The sequence below is a fragment of the Pipistrellus kuhlii genome, unplaced genomic scaffold (assembly GCF_014108245.1).
Source record: "Pipistrellus kuhlii isolate mPipKuh1 unplaced genomic scaffold, mPipKuh1.p scaffold_m20_p_2, whole genome shotgun sequence".
Classification (NCBI taxonomy): domain Eukaryota; kingdom Metazoa; phylum Chordata; class Mammalia; order Chiroptera; family Vespertilionidae; genus Pipistrellus; species Pipistrellus kuhlii.
The window spans coordinates 19,638,226-19,664,993 of record NW_023425515.1 but is presented as its reverse complement, the minus strand read 5'-3'; the positions used below and the strand labels follow the sequence as shown (position 1 = coordinate 19,664,993).

The 26,768-nt window shown below is 36.7% G+C and overlaps 1 protein-coding gene across 4 annotated transcripts in view; it reads left to right on the top strand.

The window, feature by feature from the left end:
- Positions 1–26,768, top strand: part of IFT80 (intraflagellar transport 80) — a 95,382-nt gene that overhangs the window by 32,946 nt on the left and 35,668 nt on the right. For all 4 annotated transcript variants that reach the window (XM_045583642.1, XM_036447319.2, XM_045583644.1 and 1 more), the window contains 4 exons: positions 9,955–10,064; positions 14,027–14,116; positions 14,884–15,021; positions 26,565–26,744. In XM_045583642.1, the coding sequence (XP_045439598.1) occupies positions 9,955–10,064; positions 14,027–14,116; positions 14,884–15,021; positions 26,565–26,744 (518 nt within the window). The remainder of the gene's footprint in view (positions 1–9,954; positions 10,065–14,026; positions 14,117–14,883; positions 15,022–26,564; positions 26,745–26,768) is intronic.

Here is a 26,768-nt window from a genome sequence, read left to right as displayed (position 1 = left end):
TTCCCCCCCACTTCTGGGGGGAAAAAAGTGTGTCTTATGGTCCGAAAAATACGGTAATTTTAAATAGATAGTACATTCACTTGCTTCAGAATTTAAAGCATATAAAAAGGTATAAAGTTACCTTTTAAATACTATTTCTATTTCTCATATTATCCCTATTGTCCAGTCACCCAGCAAACATTCCAGAAGCAACTGGTATAACTTTTTCTCATGAAGCAAATGCGTTTTTATTTATTCCTCTTTCCCCTGACTTATAAGCAAGTGGTGGACACTATATCTACTATAATGTGCTTTTTGCTTATTTTTACTTGAATCATGAACTATCTTGGGATAGTTCTACCTAGTTCAGTGTCAGTAAATACAAATATTCAAGATTTTTCTAGAGTGAAGATTTTTATATTTCTGCTAGAAATACACGAAGGTTCCAATTTCTCCACATTCTCAATGCTTGTTTTTTTGTTTTGTTTGTTTTTTTAAATCATAATCATTCTAGAAAGTGTAAACTGGTATTTCATTGTAGTTTGATAGGCATATCCCTGATAATATTGAGCATCTTTTTATGTGCAAATTGACCATTTGTATATCTTTGTGGAGAAATACCTATTGAAATCTTTTGCACACTTTTTAATTGGGTTGTCTTTTTATTGTTGACTTGTAAGAGTTATTCATATATTCTAGTTACTAGGGTTATTGGATATATGATTTGCAACTATTTTTTAAATATATATTTTTATTTCAGAGAGAAAGGGAGAGGGAGATAGAAACATCAATGATGAGAGAATCATTGATCGGCTGCCTCCTACATGCCCCCTGCTGGGGATCGAGCTCACAACCAAGGTATGTGCCCTAACCAGAATTGAACCCTGACCTCCTGGTTCATATAGGTCTATGCTCAACCACTGAGCCACACTGGCTGAGCTAAAACAATATTTTTATACATTCCATTAATTTCCTTTTCACTTCCTTGATGTCTTTTAAAACAGAAATTTTGATGAAGTTCAATTTATCCACTTTTTTTCTTTAATTGCTTTTGCTTTAGGTGTCATATCTAAGAAACCATTGCCTAATACAAAGTCATGAAGATTTACGCCTATTTTTTCTTCTAAGAGTTTTATAGTTTTAGAACTTGCAATTAGATCTATGATACATTTTGAGTTAGTGTTAATATATGGTGTTTATTTTGGAGAGAGATGAGTGGTTCTTTTTTTCCTTCCTCCCAACTACATGGTTAAATGGGATTTTCTTAAAAGCTAAAATACAGATTATGTCATATATTATAGGTAATTTTATGATATATTCATATCACAATGATACTCTCCATCAACATTTCAAATAAATATATATATATATATATATATATATATATATATATATATGTATATATTAGGCTTTTATTTATTTTTATTTTTTTTCCAGCTGCCTGTCTTGTTTTTATTTTTATTTAAATCTATTGTTCATGTTATTACAGATGTTCCTCTCCCCCCCCCCCTCTGTTGCTCCACTCCACCAGGTTCCCACACCACCCTCTGCCCTTTGCCCACCCATCATTGTCCTCATCCACAGGTGCAGTTTATGTTCAGTCTCTTCCCACATCCCCATCTCCCCTTTTCCCCGAGAATCATCAGTTCACTCCCCTCCATACCTCTGATTCTATTATATTCAACAGTTAATAATGTTCATCAGATTTTTTTTTAATTTCCTTGGTTTTTAGATTCACTTGTTGATAGTTACGTATTTGTTGTTCATAGTTTTTATCTTTATTTACTTTCTCTCCTCCAAAAGAACCCCCTTCGGCAATTCATATAATTCTGGTTTGGTGGTGATGAACTCCTTTAGCTTTTTTTTTATTGGTGAAGCTCTTTATCTGGCCTTCGATTCTGAGTGATAGCTTTGCTGGGTAGATTATTTTTGACTGTAGGTTCTTACTGTTCATCACCTTGAATATTTCTTGCCATTCCCGTCTGGCCTGCATGGTTTCTGTTGAGAAATCAGCTGACAATCGTATAGGTGCTCCTTTATAGGTAACTCCTGCTTTGCTCTTGCTGCTTTTAATAGAGAGATCTTTGTCTTTTGCTCTTAGAATTTTAATTATGATTTGTCTTGGTGTGGTCCTCTTTGGATTCCTTTTGTTTGGAGTTCTGTGCGCTTCCTGGACTTGTAAGTCTAATTCTTTCACCAGGTGGGGGAAGTTTTCTGTCACTATTTCTTTCAGTATATTTTCGATATTTTGCTCTCTCTCATCTTCTGGGACCCCCATAATTCTGATGTTGGTTCGCTTGAAGTTGTCCCAGAGGTTTCTTACATTATCTTCAACTTTCTGGATTCTCTAATCTTCTTGCTTCTGCGGAGGAGTGTCTTCTGGCTCTTTATGTTCCAAATCTTTGACTCGATTCTTGTGATCTTCCATTCGGTTTTTAGGACTTTGTATAATATTTTTTATTTCAGACAATGTATTCTTTATTTCTTGTTGATCCCTTATTATTTCTTATTGATCCCTTATTATTTCTAGTTGATCCATTTTCATATCCTCATAGGTCTCGTTTATTTTATCGGCCTTTTCTAGGAGATTCTTGAACAACCTTATAAATGTGGTTTTGAACTCTATATCCAGTCCCTTTTTGTCCTCTATTTCTTTCGTTTGTGATCTATTTCCTTGTCTCGGCATTTTCGCAGTTTCCCTGATGGGATGGAGTTTCAGGGTAGAGCCTACATGCTTGGCTTCCGTCAGCCACGCCCTATGCGGCTCCTGAGTCTCAGTATTCCTCTGGGTCCTTCAGTACTCGCTGCAAGCACCTCTGACACTGAGGTGCCCTCGAGTTTCGCCTGCTCCCAAACAGTCTAGTCTCTCCCCCAATAGGCCTGGAAATGGGGTTCAGTTCAGTTGGAAGTGGGATTGGAGGTGGCGTTCAGAGCAGTCTGGAGCCCCTGTCTCCTTTCCGCCAGGGCAATCCCGAGGCACAGCCAACTGTCCCTTCTCTGCGAGCAATGTGTGCGCCTCCAGGGGCTCTGCCTTTCGCCACTCCCCCGGGGTTCCACCTTACAGCCCAGCTCCCTCTGGATGAGCCTGTGTCCCCAGGGTCTGGCCCAGAACTGGAGTTCAGCGCTGTCGGGTCTGGGGTTCAGCACAGTCCGGAGCCCCTATCTCCTTCCCGCTAGGGAACACCAGCCAGGCACTCAGCCTCCCCCTCCTCTCCGGCTCCGTCCTCTCCGCGCGTGTCTCCGTACCTTAGGCTTTTACAGCTCCTCCCTTCTTCCTTCTGATTTTCTCCATGCTTCTCGTTGTAGAATTTCCAGTCAGTTAATTTTCCTGTAGTTCTGGGTAATGTCCATTTTATATTTTAGTTGTATTTTATTGAAATTGTTGTGTGCGGCTGCGGTTAGGTGTTTACCTGTGCAGCCATCTTGGATCCTCCACATATTAGCAATTTTCTTAACATCAAATGTCTGTGAAAAGGCTGATCATTTTTATACTATTTGAATCCTATTTATTCTTTTTAACCTCAAGGCTTATGTTAATTATAAGATTAATGTATAAAATTATATTAGACAGATTTCCTATTTTAGTTAACCTACTTGTATTTCAACTGAGTAATCTGAAATCTTTTTCTAGATTAAGGATTACAAATTTACTGTAGAACTACGCATCTAATTTTTGTGTTTTTGATCATTGGTACCACCACCCACACTTTCCTAATAATGCACAGGCGTTTCCTGTTTTATCTCTGGGAAAAATTATTAGAGAACTTAAATTATAATGACATTAACCTCAAAGGAAAAATTCCTGGTTATTTATAAGGTTTCTTTGATTTCTTAGAAACTACAAGTTTTGAGGGTGATTATAAATCTGAACTACTGCAAGCTGGATGCTGAAGGCTAAAGTAAGAAGGTCAAGCTAGGGGAGGGTGGGGGACTCCTGCCTCCTTTGTGGAGAAAATTGTAAATTTTGGCCCAAAAGTGAAATAAAATAAGCCTGAATTATTGTAAAACTTGGAATTCAGTAAACAATGTTGAAAACATAATTGTGAGTTTTACTACATGTTTATGTTAATTATACTTTTTTCTTGATGAATAACAATTAATTCCTGAATTCATTTCTTGATTATTGGAACCAGATATACAAGTGGAAAAAGTCACAGTCATTGCCTTCTCCTCTGATACAAACATGGATTAATCCCAAATTTTAGGGGGGAAATTTGACTGTGTCTTTGAGGTTGTTGGTTTTTATTAGAGAAGAATAGTGTGTAGGCCAGGGATAATTATAATTAAGTCCTATCCTGTGTTATTATAGGTTAAAATTGAAATAGAGTACTGCAAACCTTTTTCACACTATATTTAAATGGAAGAATGAAATGATAAAACATGGACCATGTCCAGAATGCATTTAGTGAAGGAAGTAAACTGGAACTATAAATAACTGAAATACAAGGCAGAATGTGCTCATTGCTATAAGGAGCTCTGAGGACAAGCAAGGCAGAGATTAAGTCTTGGGGGGAGAATGTATCAGAAAAGCTTCCTGGTAAATATTGCAGCATCTTTTGACTGGGCTTTGAAGGATGAAGAAATGGGCTTGTTGACAATGGATTGTTTCTGCGGAGGAAGTTAGATGATCAGAGGCATAGAGGTCATGGAAGTCAGGTGACTGAGAGCATACCCTTTGGGCCATAAGCAGTGTGAGACACTGCCAGAGGGACCAAGCCACTGATGGTCTCAGATGCTAACTGGCGGGGTTTGGCGTTTATTCCATAAGTCTTTTATCCTAAAAACCTTTTAAAATTTGAGCAGGAGAGGAAGAGATGAGGAATGTCTTTTAGGAAAATTACCTTAGTGGTAATATGGAGGATAAATTAGAGGAGATAGAGGTTAAATGGAAGTGACCATAAGGAGGTTACTGAAATGTTCCATGATAGTGTGGATTAAGGTTTGGATAAAGACTGTGGTGGTAATAGTTGGAGAAAAAAAAAGAAAAAAAAAGAAGAAAAAAAAAAGAATAGTTCTCCATGGCTGAGAGGAATGGATATCCTATAAGGTAAAGAATTCAGAGAGCGGCATGGCTGAATGAACCTGTGAACCAGTTCTAGTCAGGGCACATGCCCAGGTTGTGAGCTTGATCCTCAGGAGGCAGCTGATCAATGATTCTCTCTCATCATTAATGTTTCTATTTCTCTTTTCCTTCCTCTCTGAGATACATAAAAATATGTTAAAAAAAAAAAAAAGAATTCAGAGGGAAGAATAATTGAGGGAGTATGTGTGGAGGGATGATATGTAAAATATGTAGAGTTTGAAGTTCTGACATGTCTTTGGGGCATGTGGGAATATTGTTAGAGCTCAGAGGTAAAGGCTGACATATTAATGTGAGAGTCAGTCACTGAAAGGTGAAAGGTGAAGGTACGGGGCAAGTTGAGGTCCTCAAGGGAGAGGTTGAAACTAAAGACACAAATGCCTTCATTTATACTTTTTCTTTGTACTGACCCAGCGACATACATAACCCAGAAGTTCATTTTTTAATGTAATAAATTGCACTTGACTACCTATTGTCAGTACATGTCCCTACAAATACAATAAAGGGAAATAATTCTTGGTTTTTGAATTTTTAATGATGTTGTAACAAAAAAAAAATTGAGTACTACCATGAGCAACACAATAAACAAGTGGCTGCTTATTGCATTAGAAAGTAATTTTTGGTAGTAGTCACTAACAGTGCCTATATAGTACCAGACTCTGTTCTGTGCACTTTCCTAATATTCATTCAATATATACCTATATTGCATTCAAGGCAAAAATAACTAATGCTTTATTATAATAGTGAAGCGTTGGTTTCAAAAGCATTCTTAAAAACTTTCAAAAACAACATTTTTAGGGGATACCTCTTAGTATGAATGTGAAAAACATGGTATATTTGACCATGTACTTCCTTAAAACAATTGAAATACATTTTTGTCTCCTCCTTCTGTGGTTTAAAATGCCTTCAACAGGTTGAAAGAATTTAGATAATTTGTTTTACAGAGAGATAAGGGTCTGACATTTAACACAACCCCAGGTGCATGTGGTTTCTTAAAAAATGTCAAAAAGGTCACATGATCTTATTGTACAAAGTCAGAAAAACAAGATCTTTTTGAGTGTCTTAACTGAAATGGAACATAAATAAAAATTCCCAATATAAAAAGCAATAAATTATAAACTTTTTTTTTTGCTCTATTTTTTTGTTAGTGATAAAATCAAAAACATCTTTTTACATAATTTGCTAAACTTTTTGTTTTAAAGTTATTCATTTTGAAAGGCTAAATTTGTTATTTCCATACTGACTTTGCAAAGTGAAGGGAAGCACTAGGAATAAGTATTTTTTTAATAAGTATGCTTTTCTAAAGCACTTGAAATAGGTTTTAAATGCTAATGGGATGGATTTCATCATATTAGAAATCATTATTTTCTTTCTGAAGGTAATTCGTCCACTTTCAATAATGATCTTTATTAGAACCCCCCTAATTTAGGAAGTTGTACAGCAATGTGTAGTACATCTTTTTTTTTGGGAAAAAACATTCATATATATATATATATATATACACACACACACACACACACACACACACACACATACACACACACACATTAGTTTCACACTTAATATTTTATTATAAATATAAAGGGTAGATATACTAAAGAATTCTCTTTGTTCTTGATGTTTTATCCATTTTGAATATTGTTGGTTAGGAAGATTGAACTAGTGAGATGTAGTTATTGATTTTATTTGAAGTTCTTTATCACAAATAGCTCCTTTTTTGTCTTTTGATTGAAGAAATGTGCTTAAAAATCACATATTATAACAAAGGAATTACTTAACTTTTCTCCAGAAGCTATTTTATTTTAAACCATAGTTATAGCTGTTTCTTTAAAATTATTATTGTTTAACGTATTGATTTATAAACAGGAAATGAATAATCTTCATGTCCCAAAAGGGAAAATAAGTATTCTAAAGATCTATAAGATGTATAAACAAGGAAATGGTGACACAGCTGACTTAATGGGCCACAAATTCAATGTTAAAGAGGATATAAGCGTCCCTAGCTCCTCATCCTATACCCCAACTGTGCCTTTTACCACAACTAAAGAACTAGAGTCACATCCTGTATAACTCAATGGGAGTTGTATTTACTGAATTATTTCCTTGGGGGTAGATGTTTGTCATTGTTTAGTGTATTTTACAGGAAAGTCTAATTTTACTGAGTGTATTCATGAAGATTTGATAATCTAGAATTAAAATATATAAATTTATTTTTTAGCACAATAACTATAACTATACTAATGGAAATAGAGAAGGCACCTATAATTCCATTAACTTAATCAAATACGCTTTCCTCCTCTGTTCGCTTCCAGTCCTCACCTAAGAACCACATTTGAGATATGTGAAATTTTTGTTTATATTTCTTGGGGGGTTTATTAGAGTTGAACTGTTCATCTGGAGATTGACTTTTGAAATCCAGGGCAGCTCTGTCTACTCCCAGAGAATATTCCAAGCAAATGTACTTACCAAGTACAGAAAAAGAATGGGTGTCTCCTGAGATTGGCCATCTATCTCAAGGTTTCTTTGATAACAGAACAATTGTACATGTTATTGACTGAACAGGATATTTAGACCCAATATAATATCTAACCCAAACTGTGGAAGGCATGCTTCCGGATTTTAAAAAATATATATATATTTTAATGATTTTTTCAGAGAGGAAGGGAGAGGGATAGAGAATTAAAACATTGTTCAGCTGCCTCCTGCACACCCCCTATTGGGGATGTGCCCGCAACCAAGGTACACGCCCTTGACCGGATCCGAACCTGGGACCTTTCAGTCCACAGGCTGACACTCTATCTATCCATTGCGCTAAACCAATTGGGGCCCGGATTTTTTTGGACTAGAGTAGACTTCCTAAGTCTTGTATACCACTGAGACTTGCTCACAGTTGTGTTCTCGTTGAGAAGAAAGTGGCACAAAAAAGGTAGGGTGCCACTTGAACACAAGCTTTTATCTTACTGATTATTTTCTGTTGATTAGCATCAGTTGAGTTGCAATTTAAATAATTAAATCATATTGATTGACCATAAAATATCAGATTCATATTTCATTTTTAATGAGAATGTAAAGTCTTGAAAGATTTATTCATTGATTCTCAGAAAGTCAGTTGCTACAATAGTCTGACATAGGTGTCCTAGACAACTTTTAAAAGCTTGATTATATATTTCATAGATTAATATTATTACCTGATTTACTTTCCTAATTAATAGATAACTTGGTCAGAGAGTGGAGTATAGATATTTAATGTTTTCAATACATATGATACTTTTAAAAAAAGCCACACACACAAAAAAAAACAACCAGGCTCACATAAGGTACAGCCTTCCAGAAGATAATATAGAACGTAATTAATAGATAACTTGGTTACATTGTTTATATTTGATTGAACCCTACACGCTATTCTAGGATATTGAAAGCTGTATGAAATTTAGTGTAATTTATATTGTTATCAGTAGAAGGGGAGTTCTTAGGGTGCCGCAGGAAAAGAATTTCCTGAGACCCCACGGGAGGATGGGATTTCATGGAAAGCTTTATTGGAGATGTAAATTAAAGGGTTTCCCCCAGAGGTCCCATCTCCGTTCATCCTGCCTAGAAAAAGTCCAGTCTTTTCTCATCAGGGCCAGGATGAAGGCCACTGCCTGGAGTTTCTGTTCCATATTAAAGTGTAGTCCGGTCCAGCAATGGCTGGCTTAGCTTGTGTTCCCAGTTCAGTTCATTGTGTGTGGGAATGAACTGAACTGGGAACACAAGCTAAGCCAGCCAGGAATGTGTGTGGGGTCCTCATGGCCATGGGCCATGCAGCTGCTATGGCACAGGGCTATGGAGAGAGAATAGGTGAATGCATGGGTGAGTGCAGGTCATGGAATAAGAGAGCAAGAGGAAACAAGGAGAGGGAATTCTTTGTCTGGGGATTTTAACCTTCTAAGATCTTGAGACTCTGCAGTGGCTCCACCTTCCTAGCCAATGACTTTTCCCAGGCAAGTACCTTCCCTAAGTCACCCTGACTTCGCTGGGCATGTGCCCATCTCCCCTTTGTTCAGTCCCTCCCTCCAGTGGTCTGCAGGGAATGGACCATTGGTTTTCCCGGGGAGTGTGAAGCTGTTGCTTCCTGGTGAAGCGGCCCAGATGACCATGCTTATAATGTCTGGCCTCTCCTTTTCTCTCTTCCTTTATTAATATTAATAAACGACTTAATTATGACCATAACAGTATAATAGGTAACTCAAACTTGTATCTTTCCTCTGGAAGTGGAGTCAGCTTAGTTCTGGTTATAGGATATTTGAGTCCTGCTAAGCCTAGCTTTCAGGCTGAAGCCACACTTAATTGATAGTTAAGACTTTCCCTAATCAGATATTTAATTTGCCATTTGTGAATTCATAGATGGAAGAGCTAGGTCATTTTGGAGTTGGCTTATTTCTATTCATTAGACTTCTTCATAAGCAGCAGATAAGGGGAAGTTCTGTCACCTGTAGCAGCATCAAAAATGGGAATTTTCTATAAGATGTATATTTTTGTGTGGGAAGTTTATGCATTAAGTTAGTTTAAACTGATGGCTATTGCTGATGGGAAATGATACCTCTTTATACACCTCTTTATATCTTAACATATGTAGTTTATTTATTTTATGTATTTCAATAGCATAATATCTTGAATTCCTACTAGAAGCTTCATTTTTCCCCCAGCAAGATCAAAAGTAGTTCAAAATATAGCTTGTTAGTTGTCAAAGTATTAGATTTTAAATGGTCAATATTAAACCAGTCCAGTTTGAAAGAGCTTTTGAATTAGGAGGAAATGAAATGACACCCCAGGTTACTTTTTTGATCCTCTTAACAATCTCCCTCTTTATAAGGCATGATAATAAAAATTTATCAGGTATGTTTTTCTTTTTACAGGAATACCAGTGTATTCAGTAGCATGGGACCCTGATTCAGAAAAGGTTCTTTACACAGCAGGCAAGCAGCTGATCATTAAGCCTCTTCAACCAAATGCTAAAGTTTTACAGGTACTTCTCAGGCATTTGTAAGTTGTTATCAGGATTTGCCAGACTGCTAAGTGAGAGGTCATTTTCTTAGGGGAGTCCCTTTCTCCTGGGTGGCCTTTTTACAGTCTGAGGCTTTTGAATGTGTCTTTTTATCAGCCTTTACTATAGAATAGGGAATATCTATCTTATGTTTCCAACAAGGTTCACTTCCTTCTTATTCCAACTCCCATCCTACCAGTAAATCATAAATATGGTTTGCGTTACTAAACTGTCACATGATTTGGCATGATTGTTATCTTTGACTTTAGCAGAGTCAGCCTCAAATGTATAGATTTGAGACAAAACAGAACGAAATCATAAACTTTAAAAGCTTGTTTGGACTTGTGGTTTTTTTTTTTTTTATCATCATTACTATCATTTTCCTCATCTGTTCAATACACTTGAGGGTTCTCTAAAACTCTAGCATTCTTTTAGCATTTTTGGAATGGAGGGGAAATCAATGTAGAACAACTGAGAACAAATCAGGTGTATACATTTTATCCATTATGTAGAAGCCAAACAATGGTTGCAGTTAAAACAGGTCAGCATAGACAAATTAATGGAAAACTGAGCCTATGTCTAGAATTTTGGTGTTTGATTCCAGTGCTAAAAGAATCATTTTCTTCACATGTTGGAAATGATATGGTGAACAAGAATATAGGTTTTGGAGTTAGTCTCCTGGATTCAGGCGCAAGTTAGAATATCTTTGAACCTCAGCTCTCTTATTAGTTGTGATAGTCGTATTTACTTGATAGGATTATTGAGTATTAAATGAGTTAAATTACAAAGTGCATGGGACAGTACATACAGTAAGCATATTGAGTACATGCAATAAGCATTCAGCATAGAGGAATTGTTATTGATATTATTATGCATTATTAAGTTATTTCTACACTTTCCACATGTGTCAAACACAAGGCCCTCGGGCCAAATCCGTCCCGCCAGGCCTTGCAATGTGGCCCGCACCGCGCTGTCATCACTGCACTCCGCTGCGTTTCCATCACAGTGACAGTTTATGACTGTTCAGTAAACCATTCGGCCCGCGATTTAGGCTGGATTTTAGATTTTGGCCCCTTCTCTGATTGAGTTCGACACCCCTACTGAGTCAGTCCCTAATAAATTAGAGCTAAAGAGGTCAGAAAAAAAAAAAGTAGAATGACGAGGTTGGGTTAAGGGATTTGAAGCTGGAGTTTGATTTGCTACAGCAGGTATAAAGGTGTTTTAAGAAGCATCAGATTTGCCGAAACCGGTTTGGCTCAATGGATAGAGCGTCGGCTTGGGGACTGAAGGGTCCCGGGTTCGATTCTGGTCAAGGGCATGTACCTTGGTTGCGGGCATATCCCCAGTAGGGGGTGTGCAAGAAGCAGCTGATTGATGACTCTCTCTCATCGATGTTTCTAACTATCTCTCTCCCTTCCTCTCTGTACAAAATCAATAAATATATTTTAAAAAAGAATATAAACATATGTAAATATTAATTATAAAGAAAAAAAAGAAGCATCAGATTTAATAGTTGGGTAGATACAGATTTGGGGGAGTAATGAGATAGAAATGACTTTGAGGTTTCAGATTAGTAACTGTCACATAGATTGTGCTACATATATCATATAGTCTGCATGCATTTACATTTTTACTGCATGCAAAACAGTCTGCTTAGAACTATGGACAAAGAAGAAATAGAAGACACAAGTGCATGCTCTTAGACAACTAAGGAAAAGAATTCGGGCAAAAGGAAGAAGCTGGAAAAGAAGAGCACTAGTTCTGACTGCCTTTAGTCGAAGTTCTTCCCTAGCACCTACACTCAGAAAAGCTGCTATGAAATTACATAGCAAAAACAGGCAAGATGAACCTTTTAGTTTATAATCATGTGACTTGTTTAGGTACCTGTAATTAGGCTTATTTGAATGAAACTCAGGAAGTGCTTATATCACCATTGATAAATTATAATTTAGTGGTTTGGTAGAACCTTTGAGCCTGGAGGTAGTGAGAGGAGAAGTATCCAGTGCCAAAGTTCAGCTAGAGGAGAGAAAAAGTTAAAGTATGATTAGTAACTTAGTGGAAATTTTTTATTCCTTATGGAAAACTAAGGTTGCGGCATTTCTCCTTGGGCAAAAAAAAAAAAAAAAAAAAAAAAAAAAAAATAGACTCAAATTTGGATTGCCCATAAAAAAGAATACAGTTCAAAAGTAAATATTTCATTTCCCATGAAATGGGCTCTATGGACTCTTCTAGAGATCCAAATCTGGTTTTATAGTGAGGAGACATTTTTTATTTATTCTATTAGTGAAAATGTAGTGCATACCTACTATGTTCCAAACACTATGCTAGCTGTGAGATATTAAAAGTGAAATAACAATTTCTGGCACCAAGGAGCTTGTTCAGAAGAATTTCAAGAAGTGACTTAACATTGAGAAATGAGTGAAAAATGTGTATTATATATAATAGTAAATGTATGCAATATATAAATTGATATACTAAAACATAGTAGAGTTGATCCTTGAACAGCACAGCAGTTAGGAGCACTGACACTCACACTGTTGAAAATTCAACTATAACTTTTGATGCCCCAAGCTTAACTGCTGATAGCCTGCTGTTGATCAGAAGCTTTACCAATAACCTAAACAATTAACACATATTTTATGTTATATGTATTATATACTCTATTCTTACAATTAAAAAAAGCTAGAAGAAATATTTTTAAAAAATCATAGGAAGAGAAAATACAATTACAGTATTTATTGAATAAAATCTGCATATAAGTGGTCCCATGTAGTTCAAACTCATGGGTAAATTGTTTAAGGGAACTTTAAATCATATTTTGTTCCTAAATTTTGAATATACAAAATTTTTGTAGGTTTAAAATGAAACTCAATGATCTCTATGTGTATATCTATCTAGCTATTTATATATCTGTGCCCAGATAATTTATTTTTGTCCTTTTAGTTTATTTTAGAACATTGGGTTAATTTGGCAGTAAATTGTGAGAATTATTGCTTTTTAACATATGTTATCAAAAACATTTGTTTTTGAGAATGTATATTTTTACAAATCTTGAATAAAACAAGCTATGAATTATTCTTATTTGACACTAATTCAATATTTTATTCTGTATACTTAAATATATACTTGGAGGGATCTATAGACAGAGCCCTTTAATTGGTAACTCCAGTTATATTATTCTGCTTAAATATGGTAAAAGAAAGCTTTTAATTACATGTGTGTTAATAGCTAAATGGGCACATGAATTACTAGTATATTTAAGGACAAGAAGACATCCATGTTTACTTTCTGGATTGCCTATTTCTGGGTCACTTATATATCCATATATATGTACAGAACACATAAATATCTGTGGAATTTATCCTTTTGTTATACAGTAAATGCAGCAGAAGATTTTTCTAATTGTTTAGTGACTATGCCAGTAACATGAAGGTAAAGAGAATGAAGCTTAGGAGAATATGCAGAGGGAATGAAGAGAGTACTAAAGAAGGTGTTCAGGTAGTAGAAGTTTTTTTTTAAAAAAAGAAAAGAATTAATTAACAAGAATGAAGGCAGTATCAGTAATGGGGTCAATTGTACAGAGGAGAGCAAGATTTGGATTCAACTTAAGTTTTGGAGTGCATGACATTCATTCCAGTGTTATCACACAAATGTCAAGCTTGGAATAGTTCAGCAGCAAGTGGTTTTTCCATCTGAAGTTCATGCAACTGAAGGAACTTATAAGGATGTAAACTATATAGTGGATGTCATAGGGCTAGGTGTTTTCATTAGTGTAAATTAGAAACGAAATAGGCAAATGAGGTTATGCATAGTGGTAATGAAAGGAAGATGGGAATATCTAGGGAGAGGACAAGAGAATCGTTAGAAAGGGGCAAAATGTCTTCTATTATAAAAACCTTTCTGTGCTCTTGAAGTTGTAATTAATATATTTTTTTCTCTCATAGTGGAAAGCTCATGATGGCATTATTTTAAAAGTAGATTGGAACTCAGTCAATGATTTAATTTTATCTGCTGGTGAAGACTGTAAATATAAGGTATGTATGTTTGAACTTATCACCTGGTTGAAAGAATCAAATTTAGTTGAAGAGTATTCAGCATCTATGGATATTCTTATAGTACTTTACTTTAGCCATGTCATTTAATTCTAGTAATTTAACATATTGTTAATTATTATTTTAAGTGATATTTTAAAGAGCTGACTTTCTCATTGGCCTTCCCTCCCACAACTCCCTAACTTCTATCTGAGCTCATTGACCTGTCGAACTTGACTTAATAAGTAGCAACATAAATACAACTTCTAGTTTTAGTGACTCAAGTGAAATTAAGTCAGGTTTTTAAAAATCAAGCTTATTGATTTATTAAATATATATTAGCTTTAGACCAAAATAGTTTTGGGGGGAAGAATAAGATTTAATGTAACTATAGTAAGAGGAAATTCAATTGAAATAAATGTTTTTGAGAGAAAGTTGATAAACAGTTGTTGAACAAAGAATTTAAGCAAAAAAAAAAAATGCAACATCTCAAAACTTCATTATTTAAAGGACTTAAAATGGTAGGTTGTTTTTTTATTAATGGGTAGCTTCTGAAAATTGTGACAGTGTTATCATAATATGTATTTTTTGAGATACTTAGGTTTCAGTACAGCTTCTCCACCCCCTTGTGTGATAGTAGACATTTAATTGTTAATATTGTAAAGTGATGATTTCTAAATCTTTACTTGATATCTCACTGTAGGACAGACTTGTTTATAATAATGTGGTGGTGACTGTTATGAAAGATTTTTAAAATTTTGCTTTTGTAGGTATGGGATAGTTATGGCCGCCTTCTGTATAATTCACAGCCCCATGAGCATCCTATTACCTCAGTTGCCTGGGCTCCAGATGGGGAATTATTTGCTGTTGGATCGTTTCATACTTTACGTTTGTGTGATAAAACTGGGGTAAGTTAGAGTGGTGAGCAATCACAGATGTGCTGTCATAAATGTGGTAATGCACAGCACACCTGGTTCTCAATATTTAAAAAACATGTTCAATGCTTGCATTTGATTGAATCTTTCTGCTTTGCCTACTTAATATACTGGTTCAATCAATTCCAGATTTATGAGACCAAACTCTTTAAGTTTGAAGAATAGGTATGTACTCTACTATTTGTCTTTCTGGTAATACTTATTTTAAACATGATTGTAAAAGATGGTAAAGTAGTTCAAGTACTAATATTTATGCTCAATAGTTCAGCTTTAAACTTTTTAAAAATTGTCAAATATGTTTCATACAAAAATTTTATTACAATTTTTGATAAGAAATTGATAGTAAATTTAAAAAATGGTCATTTTAAAACCAAAGGACTTTGTTTTTTTGTCAAGAATTCCATTTTTGCCAAAACCAGTTTGGCTCAGTGGATAGAACATCAGCCTGTGGACTGAAAGGTCCCAGGTTCAATTCCAGTCAAGGGCATGTACCTTGGTTGTGGGCACATCCCCAGTATGGGGTGTGCAGGAGGCAGCTGATTGGTGTTTCTCTCTCATCAATGTTTCTAACTCTTTATATCTCTCCCTTTCTCTCTGTAAAAAAATCAATAAAATATATATTAAAAGAAAAAGAATTCCATGTCTGAATATGTGTGAGGTTTTTTCCTCACAGGAGATTATGCCATCCATCACACCAGTTCTGTTTAGAACTTAAACAAAAAGCCAAGCTCCACAGCATTTCCTGATTGTACTTGAAGACTAAGTTGCTCCAGAAGCAGCAGCATTATCTGAGTGGGACTGTTCCATACTATGTCCAACTATGAAGAAATCACTTAATTGTTCTGTGGCTTATTTCCCTCAATTGCAAAATAGGACTGTTAATAAAGTCCTCTGCCTGGCGTTATAAGTTCTCCTAAACCTGGTGCCATAAAATCCAGAGGCCTGGTGCACGAAATTTGTGCACTGGGCGGGGAGGAGGTGGGAGTGGGATGATCCCTCAGCCCAGCCTGTGCCTCTCACAATCTGGAGGCCCACAGGGGATGTCTGACTGCCAGTAGGGAGCAGGCCTAAGCCGGCAGTCGAACATCCTTGGCACTGCCGCAGAGGCAGGAGAGGCTCCTGCCACTGCCACTGCACTCGCCAGCCGTAGGCCGGGCTTCTGGCTGAGTGGCATTCCTCTGTGGAGTGCACTGCCCACCAGGAGGCAGCTCCTGCATTGTGCATCTGCCCCCTGTTGGTCAGTGCATGTCATAGCAATTGGTCATTCCACCATTTGGTCAATTTGCATATTAGCTTATTATATAGGTTAATATTCTTTAACTAGAGGCCAATGCACTAATTCATGTATGGGTGATTGGCTGGGCTGGTGATGGGGTGGGGCCACGGGAGGTTGGCTGGCCGGTTTCACCTTCAATTGGGGTGTTGGGGGCTGATCAGGGGCAGGACAGGCCGGGGGTAAGGGGTGCCCATCAGGGTCTGGATCAGGCCAGTTGGCTGCTGCAGTGCATGTCATAGCCAACGGTCGTTCCAACCATTCTGGTTATTCCACCGTTCCGGTTGCTGGGCTTTTATATACTGGTATATAGATATGAATATGACATGCTTTGCTTATCTATTTATCAGTTGGTAGATATGTGGATTGTTTCTGTTTTTTTATCATGAATAATGCTGCTATGAATGTGCATAAGTTTTTGTATGGACATGTTTTCATTTCTCTTGGATATGTACTTAAGAGTAGAATTACTGGGTTAAATAGTAACTCTGTGTTTAAAATTTTAAGGAACAGCCAAACTATTTTCCAGAGTGGCTGCCTGCTTTTGATTGCTCTCCAGTCCTCAAGTAGTTGTTTTTGTATTTTGTCTTGAGTGTATAAATGTAATCTGTAAGAAGGTTGGTCTGGTAGCAGCTGTTCTGCTATTATCATTCTTTACATGTCAAAATTTTACTTAAAATACTTGATCATGAGTATTTTTTTAAGTCAAACATTTAAAAAAAAATACTTTTATTGATTTTAGAGAGCGAGGAAGGGAGAGGGAGAGAAGCATCGATGAGAGAGAAACATCATCGATTGGCTGCCTCCCACATGACCCCTACTGGGGATCAAGCCTGCAATTAATCTGAAATCAATTGCCCTCACCGGGAATAGAATCAACGACCTCTTGGTGCATGGGACAATGCTCAACCAATTGAGCCACACCAGCGGGGCTAATCATGAGGGTTTTTCTTTTTTCTTTTTTTAAAAATACATTTTATTGATTTTTTACAGAGAGTAAGAGAGAGGGATAGAGAGTTAGAAACATCGATGAGAGAGTCATCGATCAGCTGCCTCTTGCACACCCCCTACTGAGGATGTGCCCTCAACCAAGGTACATGCCCTTGACCGGAATCGAACCTGGGACCCTTCAGTCCGCAGACCAATGCTCTATCCACTGAGCCAAACCGATTTCGGCTAATCATGAGTTTTAAAAAATCAGTTCTGCGCATTTGAGAACTATGCTAACTACTACAATGATTCTCAAGGTGAAACAAAGAGAGAGAGAGAGCGAGCTACCTGTTTGAGATTCACTATTCAAGAAATTGTCCAGGAAAATAGCCAGATGACATGGGTAGACAGTTCATGAAACAAATGCAAATGGCCAATATAAACATGAAACAATATTCACTTTAACAAATATCAATAATAATAAAAGCATAATATGCTAATTAGACCAGACGTCCTTCTGGACAATCTTCCTGATCTTCTGGATAAAGTTGGGGCTGCGAGGAAAGCCTGGTCTGGAGGGAGACCTGGGTTCCGGGTGCCTGCTGGTGGCCAGAGGGAAGCTCTGGTCCTGGTTGCCAAAGGGAAGCTGGTGCCGGCAGCCGGGGGAAGGAAGGTCTATTCTTGCATGAATTTTGTGCATCAGACTTCTAGTATATATGTAAAATAAATAAGTAATGATGTATTTTACCTAATAGATTGAAAAGATTAACAATTACTTAAAAACCGTGGGTTTACTCAAGTAGGAGGAAATGAGCTCTCTCATTTACACACTGTTGGTGGGAATGGGAATTGATTCAATCTTTAAAAAAATATATATTTTATTGATTTTTTACAGAGAAAAAGAGAGAGAGTTAGAGGGCTAGAAACATCGATGAGAGAGAAACATAGATCAGCTGCCTCTTGCACACCCCCTACTGGGGATGTGCCTGCAACCAAGGTACATGCCCTTGACTGGAATCAAACCTGGGACCTATCAGTCTGCAGGCTGACGTTCTATCCACTGAGCCAAACCGATTTTGGCTATTCAATCTTTTTGAGGGGTAGTTTGATAATACATATTCCTTGTGTTAGATGTACATATTCCTTGACCTAGGGATCTCACTTCTAGGAGTTTTCTCTAAAGATATCATTGTAGCCGAGACCGGTTTGGCTCAATGGATAGAGCGTTGGCTTGGGGACTGAAGGGTCCCGGGTTCGATTCCGGTCAAGGGCATGTACCTTGCTTGCGGGCATATCCCCAGGAGGGGGTGTGCAAGAGGCAGCTGATTGATGACTCTCTCTCATCGATGTTTCTAACTCTCAATCTCTCTCCCTTCCTCTCTGTACAAAATCAATAAAATATATTTTAAAGATATCATTGTACAAGTACACAAAGATGTATGCATAATAATTTCATCGTAGTGTGGTTATAATGAAAATTAGAAATAAATTTCCCCATGTAGGAGGCTAATTAGATTATTATTCTATATAGCTAAAATTGATTATTCTCAACTCTTAAAAATGAGGAAGGAAGTTATGCTGAAAAACCTGGGAAGATATTCATGATAAGTTATTTAGTGAAAAGACCAGATTTCTGGAGAACATTTTATTTTATGATCTCATTGAGGTAAAAGAGTATATAGTTATATCTACGTGGTTAACAGTATACTCATAGTTGTTGTATACTATATCTTTTCCTTTATTATGATTTTGTAGTGTAACCCTTTCCTAATGAAAGGTATCAATTGCATTGATGTAATTAAAAAAATCTTTAAAAAGCTCTTCAATAAAAATGAGTAAAAAAAAAAAGAGTGATGTACAGAAAATAGTGGAATATGGAGTTCCAAGATTGGTCTCTCAAACAACCATTAAACTGGCAACAACAAAAAAAATGTCAGATTCAACTTTTTCACACCTTCGGAATCTAACTCAAAACTTATAACAACTAGGGGGGATGCTTAATGAAAAAAGAGACTGCCAAATTTTGGTAAGAAAGCATTGTGGCATTTTTGCTCACCTGCCTACACCATCCCTCATTTCCAGCTTGGGCATGGCCATGGGGATGGTAGCCTGTGTTTGGTGTGGCTTGCCGGTGCCTGAAGGGACTATATGGACTATGTTCTCAAAAAATTGTGGTTGAACTTTTGACATGTCTGGTGGTTCTCAGAGGGACGGGAACAGAGACTTGTCTTCGTTTTGCCTCCTTTGGAAATCTCTCAGAGCTGGAGTGCCTGCCCAGGAGGCATCTGTTGAAAGCATCTAAAGACTTACTACCAAACCTCCTGTGGCAAGGGCCGGTGGGTGGGGCAAGCAGCAGTCAGACCAAAAGCCTAGGAAGGAGGAGGCTGAAGAGGAACATACATGAATCCAGAGTGAAACACACATGCCCAGGACCAGACAAAGGCTCAGAAAAGACTTGGAAGATGCTAGGCTCGTATCCCTGTCAGACCTTTGGGCAGAGCTTTGTATTACAAGCAGGAGGTGAAGGCAAAGGAAGTACTACTATAGGTGGCTAAGGGTTGACAGAGTGCCCAAACTCACAGCCAACTGGCAAAGAGTGGGAGAGCATTTTTTTCTTTTTTCTTTTAGGCTCTATCAGGTCAGAAGCTGACCCCTGAGATAACGGAATGGAGACTTCAGTGACCACACATGAAGGAAATAGTCTTGGCAAAATAGTTTGGAAGAGTCACTAAATAAACAAATGGCTGCAGTCCTCAAAAAGTAGCAAGAGCAAACCTGGGGAGGGGGGGAGAATCTGATTTCCTGAGTTACCTCATTATAATATGCAAGACGTCAATTTTTCAACAAAAATTTACAAGGCATACAAAGAGGAAAGTATGGCCCATTCACATGAAAAAAGAAAAATAAATAGATACTATCCCTGGGGAGGCCCAGCATTGGTCTTACTTATTTAAAATATATTTTTATTGGTTTCAGAGAGGAAGGGAGAGGGAGAGAAACATTAATGATGGGAGAGATTCATTGATCAGTTGCCTCCTGCACACCCCTACTGGGGATCCAGCCCACAACCTGGGAATGTGCCCTAACTATGAATTGTACCATGACCTCCTGGTTCATAGGTGGACCCTCAACCACTGAGCCACACCAGCCAGGCACAGTGATCCTAAATATGCTCAAAGAACTAAAGGACACCAGGAGAACAAGGTCCAAACAAATAAAAAGGATAGAAATTGTAAAAATGAACCAAATAAAAAATCTAGAATTGAAAAAAAAATTATCAAAGGATAAAAGAAATATATTGTAAATATCTCCAGAATCCCAAAATATGTCTAATCTCTTCAATAATGAGTTTCATGCAATTAAAAATCATAGTACAATGCCATTTCCCACTTACCAAAATATGGGAAAATGGACCTCCTCATAATGCATCGAAGTGAGCATTTATTGGTACAACTTTTCTCAAATATAATTTGGCAAATCTATCAATATCCTTGAAACTTTTGACACAAGTATTATACTTTTAAGGAAGTTTTAAAATGCATTGCATGTTCATTTGCTCATTTATTTTTATATTCACTAATTCCTTCACAAATATTTTAGTCTGTTATATGCCAAGCACTTGCCCTAGGTGTTAGACAGCAGTAAACAAAATAAATTCCCTGCTCTGAGTTTTTATTCCTGTAGATGATAGACCGAAAGAAAACTAACAAAATGAATATGTAGTAAGTTAAATGGTAATAAAATACTATAAAAAATAAAATAATATAAAAATGAGGTGGTCAGGGAATATCAGACACAAACTAAATATACATTATTAAGTGGTTAGTAAAGTAAATTATGGTGTAAGTGAATTACTTGTGGATGAAAAATTAAAAGCCATAATACCACAGTTTTTCTCTAGATCCCATAATAATTTTTATTTTTAACCTTTGACTTTTAAGAAAAGCATGCTTCATATATGTAAGGTAAAATCTTTCAAGTTAACATAGTCATAAATAAATATACAGAATATATCATATTAATGACTTGCATTCTAATAAATTAAATGTAACAGAATTCAAGGGAAAAGATTTGAATGTAAGTTACCTTTTAAATGACATTGTTGTTTTTATGTATCAGCAGGTGGTGCTATTGCTTGTGTAAAAGAGAACTAACTGCCATTCTTATTTTCTCTGTCCTTAAATACTCAGTTTGTCATTGTAATGAAAATATTGCCCTGTGTGCATTTATTCTTCCACTCAATTAAAATAACTTATCATCTGCAGTAATTGGTCTTACTGTTATATCTAACTTTTCATAGTTATGTATATCAGCAATTTTTTATCTCATGGCACATATAAACAAATTACTAAAATTCTGCATCATACCAAAAAATATATTTTTTGCCAGTCTGAAAAAAAGGTATAATTTTGATCCATTCACATCAGACGACTATTATTATGTTGCTGTTGTCATTTCTTTTATTTAACAGTCTAAGGGAAAAGAGGTCAGGTATTGCATGTTTTAAAAGTTCTTATGGCACTCTTATTGAAAATGGCTGATATATAACAACACATGATTTAAGACATTGTAATTTGCTAATTTCCAGTATATGAGAGAGAATATTGATCTTAAAAATCAGTTAGTGTAACTGAGGCCAGTATACTGAAAACAAAGATATTACATATAAAAATATATTGCTAAGTCTCAAAAGCGTAACAGCAATTTGTTGTGTTTTTGTTCAGTGGCATAGTGCTACTTCCTAGACAGCTCAACATAATTTGAGTCATATTATCAGTACAGATCATATTTGTGTTCTATAAACTTTTTATAATTACTGATTTTTCTATTTTTGTTTTTGCTTATGCATTTTGTGGTTATAGAAATTAGTTGCACTTAACCACACCCAAACTAATTTTTGTTTGCTTTTTTATAGTCTATATCCAAAGGAAATTGTTACCTATAGTTTATTGTCTGGAATTAGGAAAAAATAGAAAACCTCACTAGTATTGTATAGGCACAAATAGTAACTAACATGAAATAGTTAAATTATATCTCCGGCTTATATATTGAAGTAATCTATGGCAAAAAGAAGTATAAGAAAAATAAAACAAAAATAGAAAAAACAATATCCATAATTATGCCAAAAAATAAAATATTTTCATTTTCTATGTACCTTACAAGTCTTTGAGAAGATTTAACATGGTTGTGATGACTATAAATACATTTTTACATATCCTTTTTCTTTTAGTATTGATGTTGAATACTTACTTTAGCTCAATATTATATTGCACAGCCGAAAGGAACTGTGGGCTGCGAGTCTGCAGTGGGCCATGAGGTTGCGGTGGGCACAGGAATGGGTCTTGGCCTATCCTCTGTTTGTTGACGGCACCAGGCCCACTCGCATCTGCTGAAGGCGTGGAGCGATTTGGGCCGGCGCCAGCAGCAGGAGTGAGTAGGGCCAGTGCCATCAGCAAGCAGGTGCGAGCAGTAGCTGCTGCCCTGATCTCCCCTCAGGGGCAGGGGGAGGTGGAGAAGCCCTCAGGGGCAGTTGGGGCTGGCAGCCATCACTCATACCTGCTGATAGCTCTGGGTGCTGGCAGTGAGTGGGAGCAGCACCAGCAGCGGGTGCAAGCAGGAGGTGCGAGTGCTGGATGGGACCGTGGTGTGCAGGAGCAAAGAATTTTCAGTAACCACCAGAGGCTTGCCCCAATGACAGCAACTGGTGTCCCGCCTTGGTCTGGCACCCCCGCTCACCTGCTCCACCATTCCACCATGGCAGACACCCGCCATATTCCACACGCGCCCCCTGTGGTCAGTGCATGTCATAGCGACCAGTTGTTCGGTTGTTCTGCCATTCAGTCTATTTGCGTATTAGGGTTTTATATATATATATATATATATATATATATATATATATATATATGGTCTAAAAATACAATTAAACTATGGAAACATAGCATCAGTATAATTTTAATAAAGATAGACTGAAGGGGGAAGATAATGGTAGAGGCACATTTTTTTAAATCTCAAAAATGAATTAAATAAATGAGCCTAACTGTATTTAGTTGTTTGTATAACCACCCAGAAAGGAACTATTTCAGGTGACAACTTGACTTGATTGTCAGCTCCTTGTGCTCATAGTAGAGACTCGAGAGAATTACTCTGCCACTTTGAAAAAGCTTTTCAGTTCCTTAAATGGCAAACATAGAGTTACCATAGACCCAGCAATTCCACTCCTAGGGGTGGACCCAGAGAAATGAAAATGTATGTCCACACAAAAGCCTATACACAAATGTTCATAGCAGCATTATTGTTATTATTTAAAAATACATTTTACTGATTTTTTACAGAGAGGAAGGAAGAGGGATAGAGAACTAGAAACATCAATGAGAGAGAAACATCAATCAGCTGCCTCCTGCACACCCTCCACTGGGGATGTGCCCACAACCAAGGTACATGCCCTTGACTAGAATTGAACCTGGGACCTTTCAGTCCACAGGCTGATCCTCTATCCACTGAGCCAAACCGGTTTCGGCATAGCAGCATTATTTATCATGGCCAAAAAGCTAAAAAACCCAAATGCCCCAAAACCCAAACAATATATGTAATATTTATACAATTCAATATTACTTGGCAAGCAAAGGGATGTGTCACATGCTACAACATGGACAAATCTTGAAAACATTAAAGTGAAAGAAGCCAGTCACAAAAGCCACATAATGTATTATTGCATTTATATGAAATGACCAGAATAGAAAATGAAAATAGATTAGTGGTTGCCATGAGCTGGGGGATCCGGGGAATGGACAACTGCTAATGGGTATGGGTTTCTTTTTGTGGTAATAAAAATGTTCTGAAATTCCATAGTGGTGATGGTTGTACAATTCTAACTATAATAAAAACCACTGAATTCTATACTTTAAAAGGGGATTTTATAATATGTGAAATGTATCTTAATGTTGTTATTTAAAAAAAAAAAGAAATAGGCTTAAGGAAAAAGGAGTGAAAAAATAAAATTTAAAACTTGTAATCATTTGTGAAGTTGATATTGTTATTTTGAATACTTGTATTGGTTCTCTAAGGAACTGGGGTTTTTGGCTAGGAGAAAGGAGATACTGAGGTAAGATTTGCAAGGATAAATAAAAATTCTCTAGTTCCTAGGCTTGAATTGGAAGTGTCAGTTTGAGTTAATGAAAAATTTCCCAATACTGTTCATTAAAAGGCCTAGGGCACCCTAGCCAGTTTGGCACAGTGGATAGAGCATGGCCTGCATACCGAAGGGTCCTAGGTTCAATTCTGATGAAGGGCACACACCTCGGTTATAGGCTCCTCTTTGGCTGGCGCATGCAGGAGGCAACCAATCAATTTTTTCCTCTTACATTGATGTTTCTCTCTGTCTTTCCCTCTCTCTCTTCCACTCTCTTAAAAATAATAATAATAATAATAGTAATAATAATAATGGTTTCTTGGGTAAGGATTTTTTTTTTTTTTAAAGGCCTAGGAGTTTTCTCTCAATACCATTTTCCACATTAGGGTGCACTGCAGTAAAGACTGACTCCAGGTGTGGATCAGGAAATATAAAATATGAATCTGGGACATTTTGTCATGCAGAAAACAAGGAAAGTGATGGAAACTACAGATTCCATTAAAAAACAACAACACTAAAGAACCAACTTCAACTGATCCCACTGGCTAAAATTGGGCTAATTGGAGCATTATATTTATTAAAGCACATCAAATATGTTAAAGTTAATAAATTCATGATACTAAACAATAACATTTATTGGTTACATTTGAAAGTTACAATGGTGTGTAATGAATTCCCCTAACATTTATTGGTTACATTTGAAGGTTACAGTGGTGTAATGAATTCCCATTTACCCTATTACTGGGCTTCCAACACTTGTCGACTAATGGCTGATTCCTATCTCATCTGTACCATGGTCCAGATTATTCTGAACAAATCCCTGACATTATTGAATTTAATCGTTAAATATTTCTACTCACCATTACAGAACACAGAGGCTTTTAAAAATCTAACCTCCATGCCACTATTAAACCTAAAAACAATTAACAATAATTCCTTAATATTCTCAATAGTCACTGTTCAGAATTTTCCAATTGTGTTTTGTTTTTCAGTTTGTGGGAGTTAAGATGCAAGTAATGTGTAATAATTGTGATTGGTTGACAAACGTCTTAGATCTCTTTTGATCTCTATAAGGTCCTCTTCCACATATTTTTTATCTTTTAATATTTTTAGAGAGAGGGAGAAAGAGAGAGAGAGAAGCATCGATGTGAGTGTATCATTGATTGGATGCCTCCTGCACGCCCCCTACTGGGGATCGAACTACAACCCTGACCTGAATCAAACCAGCAACCTTCCAGGTCACAGGACAACACTCAACCAACTGAGCCACACCGGCCAGGGCTGTAATACCATCTTTCAAAAAAATGTTTGTTACTGTCTTACACACACACCTCTTCTGTTCCAGCTGATGCTTATTGATATCTCTAGGTAACATTCTCACATAGATAGGTCCTAGAAGAGGTTATACTTATTGTATTCTGAAAATAAGAAATCAATTACCTATACTTTCATGATTTTAGATGTGTATCAAAAATGCTTTAGTTATAGTGTGTGTTTACTTTCAATTTTTAATGACATTCTTATAATCAGAAGTCTTTAGATATGGGAACTGTAGAATTAACAGTAAGATGCCTTCCCCCCCCCTCCCCCACAGAACCTTTGTATGTATCCATTCAGTAATGTATGTATCCTTAAAAGTAATTATGTGATTGGAAATGGTGTGGGTGTTTTGCAGTTTTTGAAAGATTTCATTCATAGTACATCTTCTATACATATTCTACTGTATACTTTAAAAATTATGTCTTGTTTAGTTCCCTCTAGTGGTAAATTAAGAAAAAAATATTTTACTAATTTTAGAATGAAGATACTTTTAAATTTTGGTTAATCCTCGCACAAGGATATTTTTTCCCCCATTGATTTTTAAAGAGTCGAGAGTTGGGAGAGAGGGAAGAAGGGAGGGAAGGAAAGAAGCAGAGAGAGAGAAAAACATCGAGGTGAGAGAGACTCATGGATTGGTTGCCTCTGCAAGGCCAGGGGTTGAATGTCCAACTGAGGTACATGCCCTTGACCAGGAATCGAACCTAACACTGTTCTATGTCTGGACCAACACTGTACCTACTGAGACACATTAGCCAGGGCACGTTTAAAAAGGTGGTCTTAATATGTTAACGTAACCTCAGTTTAAAACTTATTTAAAATTTTTAAAAAATAAATGAATTTTTCTCTTGTTTTTTCTTCCCCAAGTGGTCATATGCTTTGGAAAAGCCCAACACTGGCAGCATATTTAATATTGCATGGTCAGTTGATGGCACCCAGATTGCTGGAGCCTGCGGAAATGGACATGTTGTTTTTGCACATGTGGTGGAGCAACGCTGGGAGTGGAAAAATTTTCAAGTAACATTAACCAAAAGAAGGACTATGCAGGTATGATTATGGTCTATGGTTGAT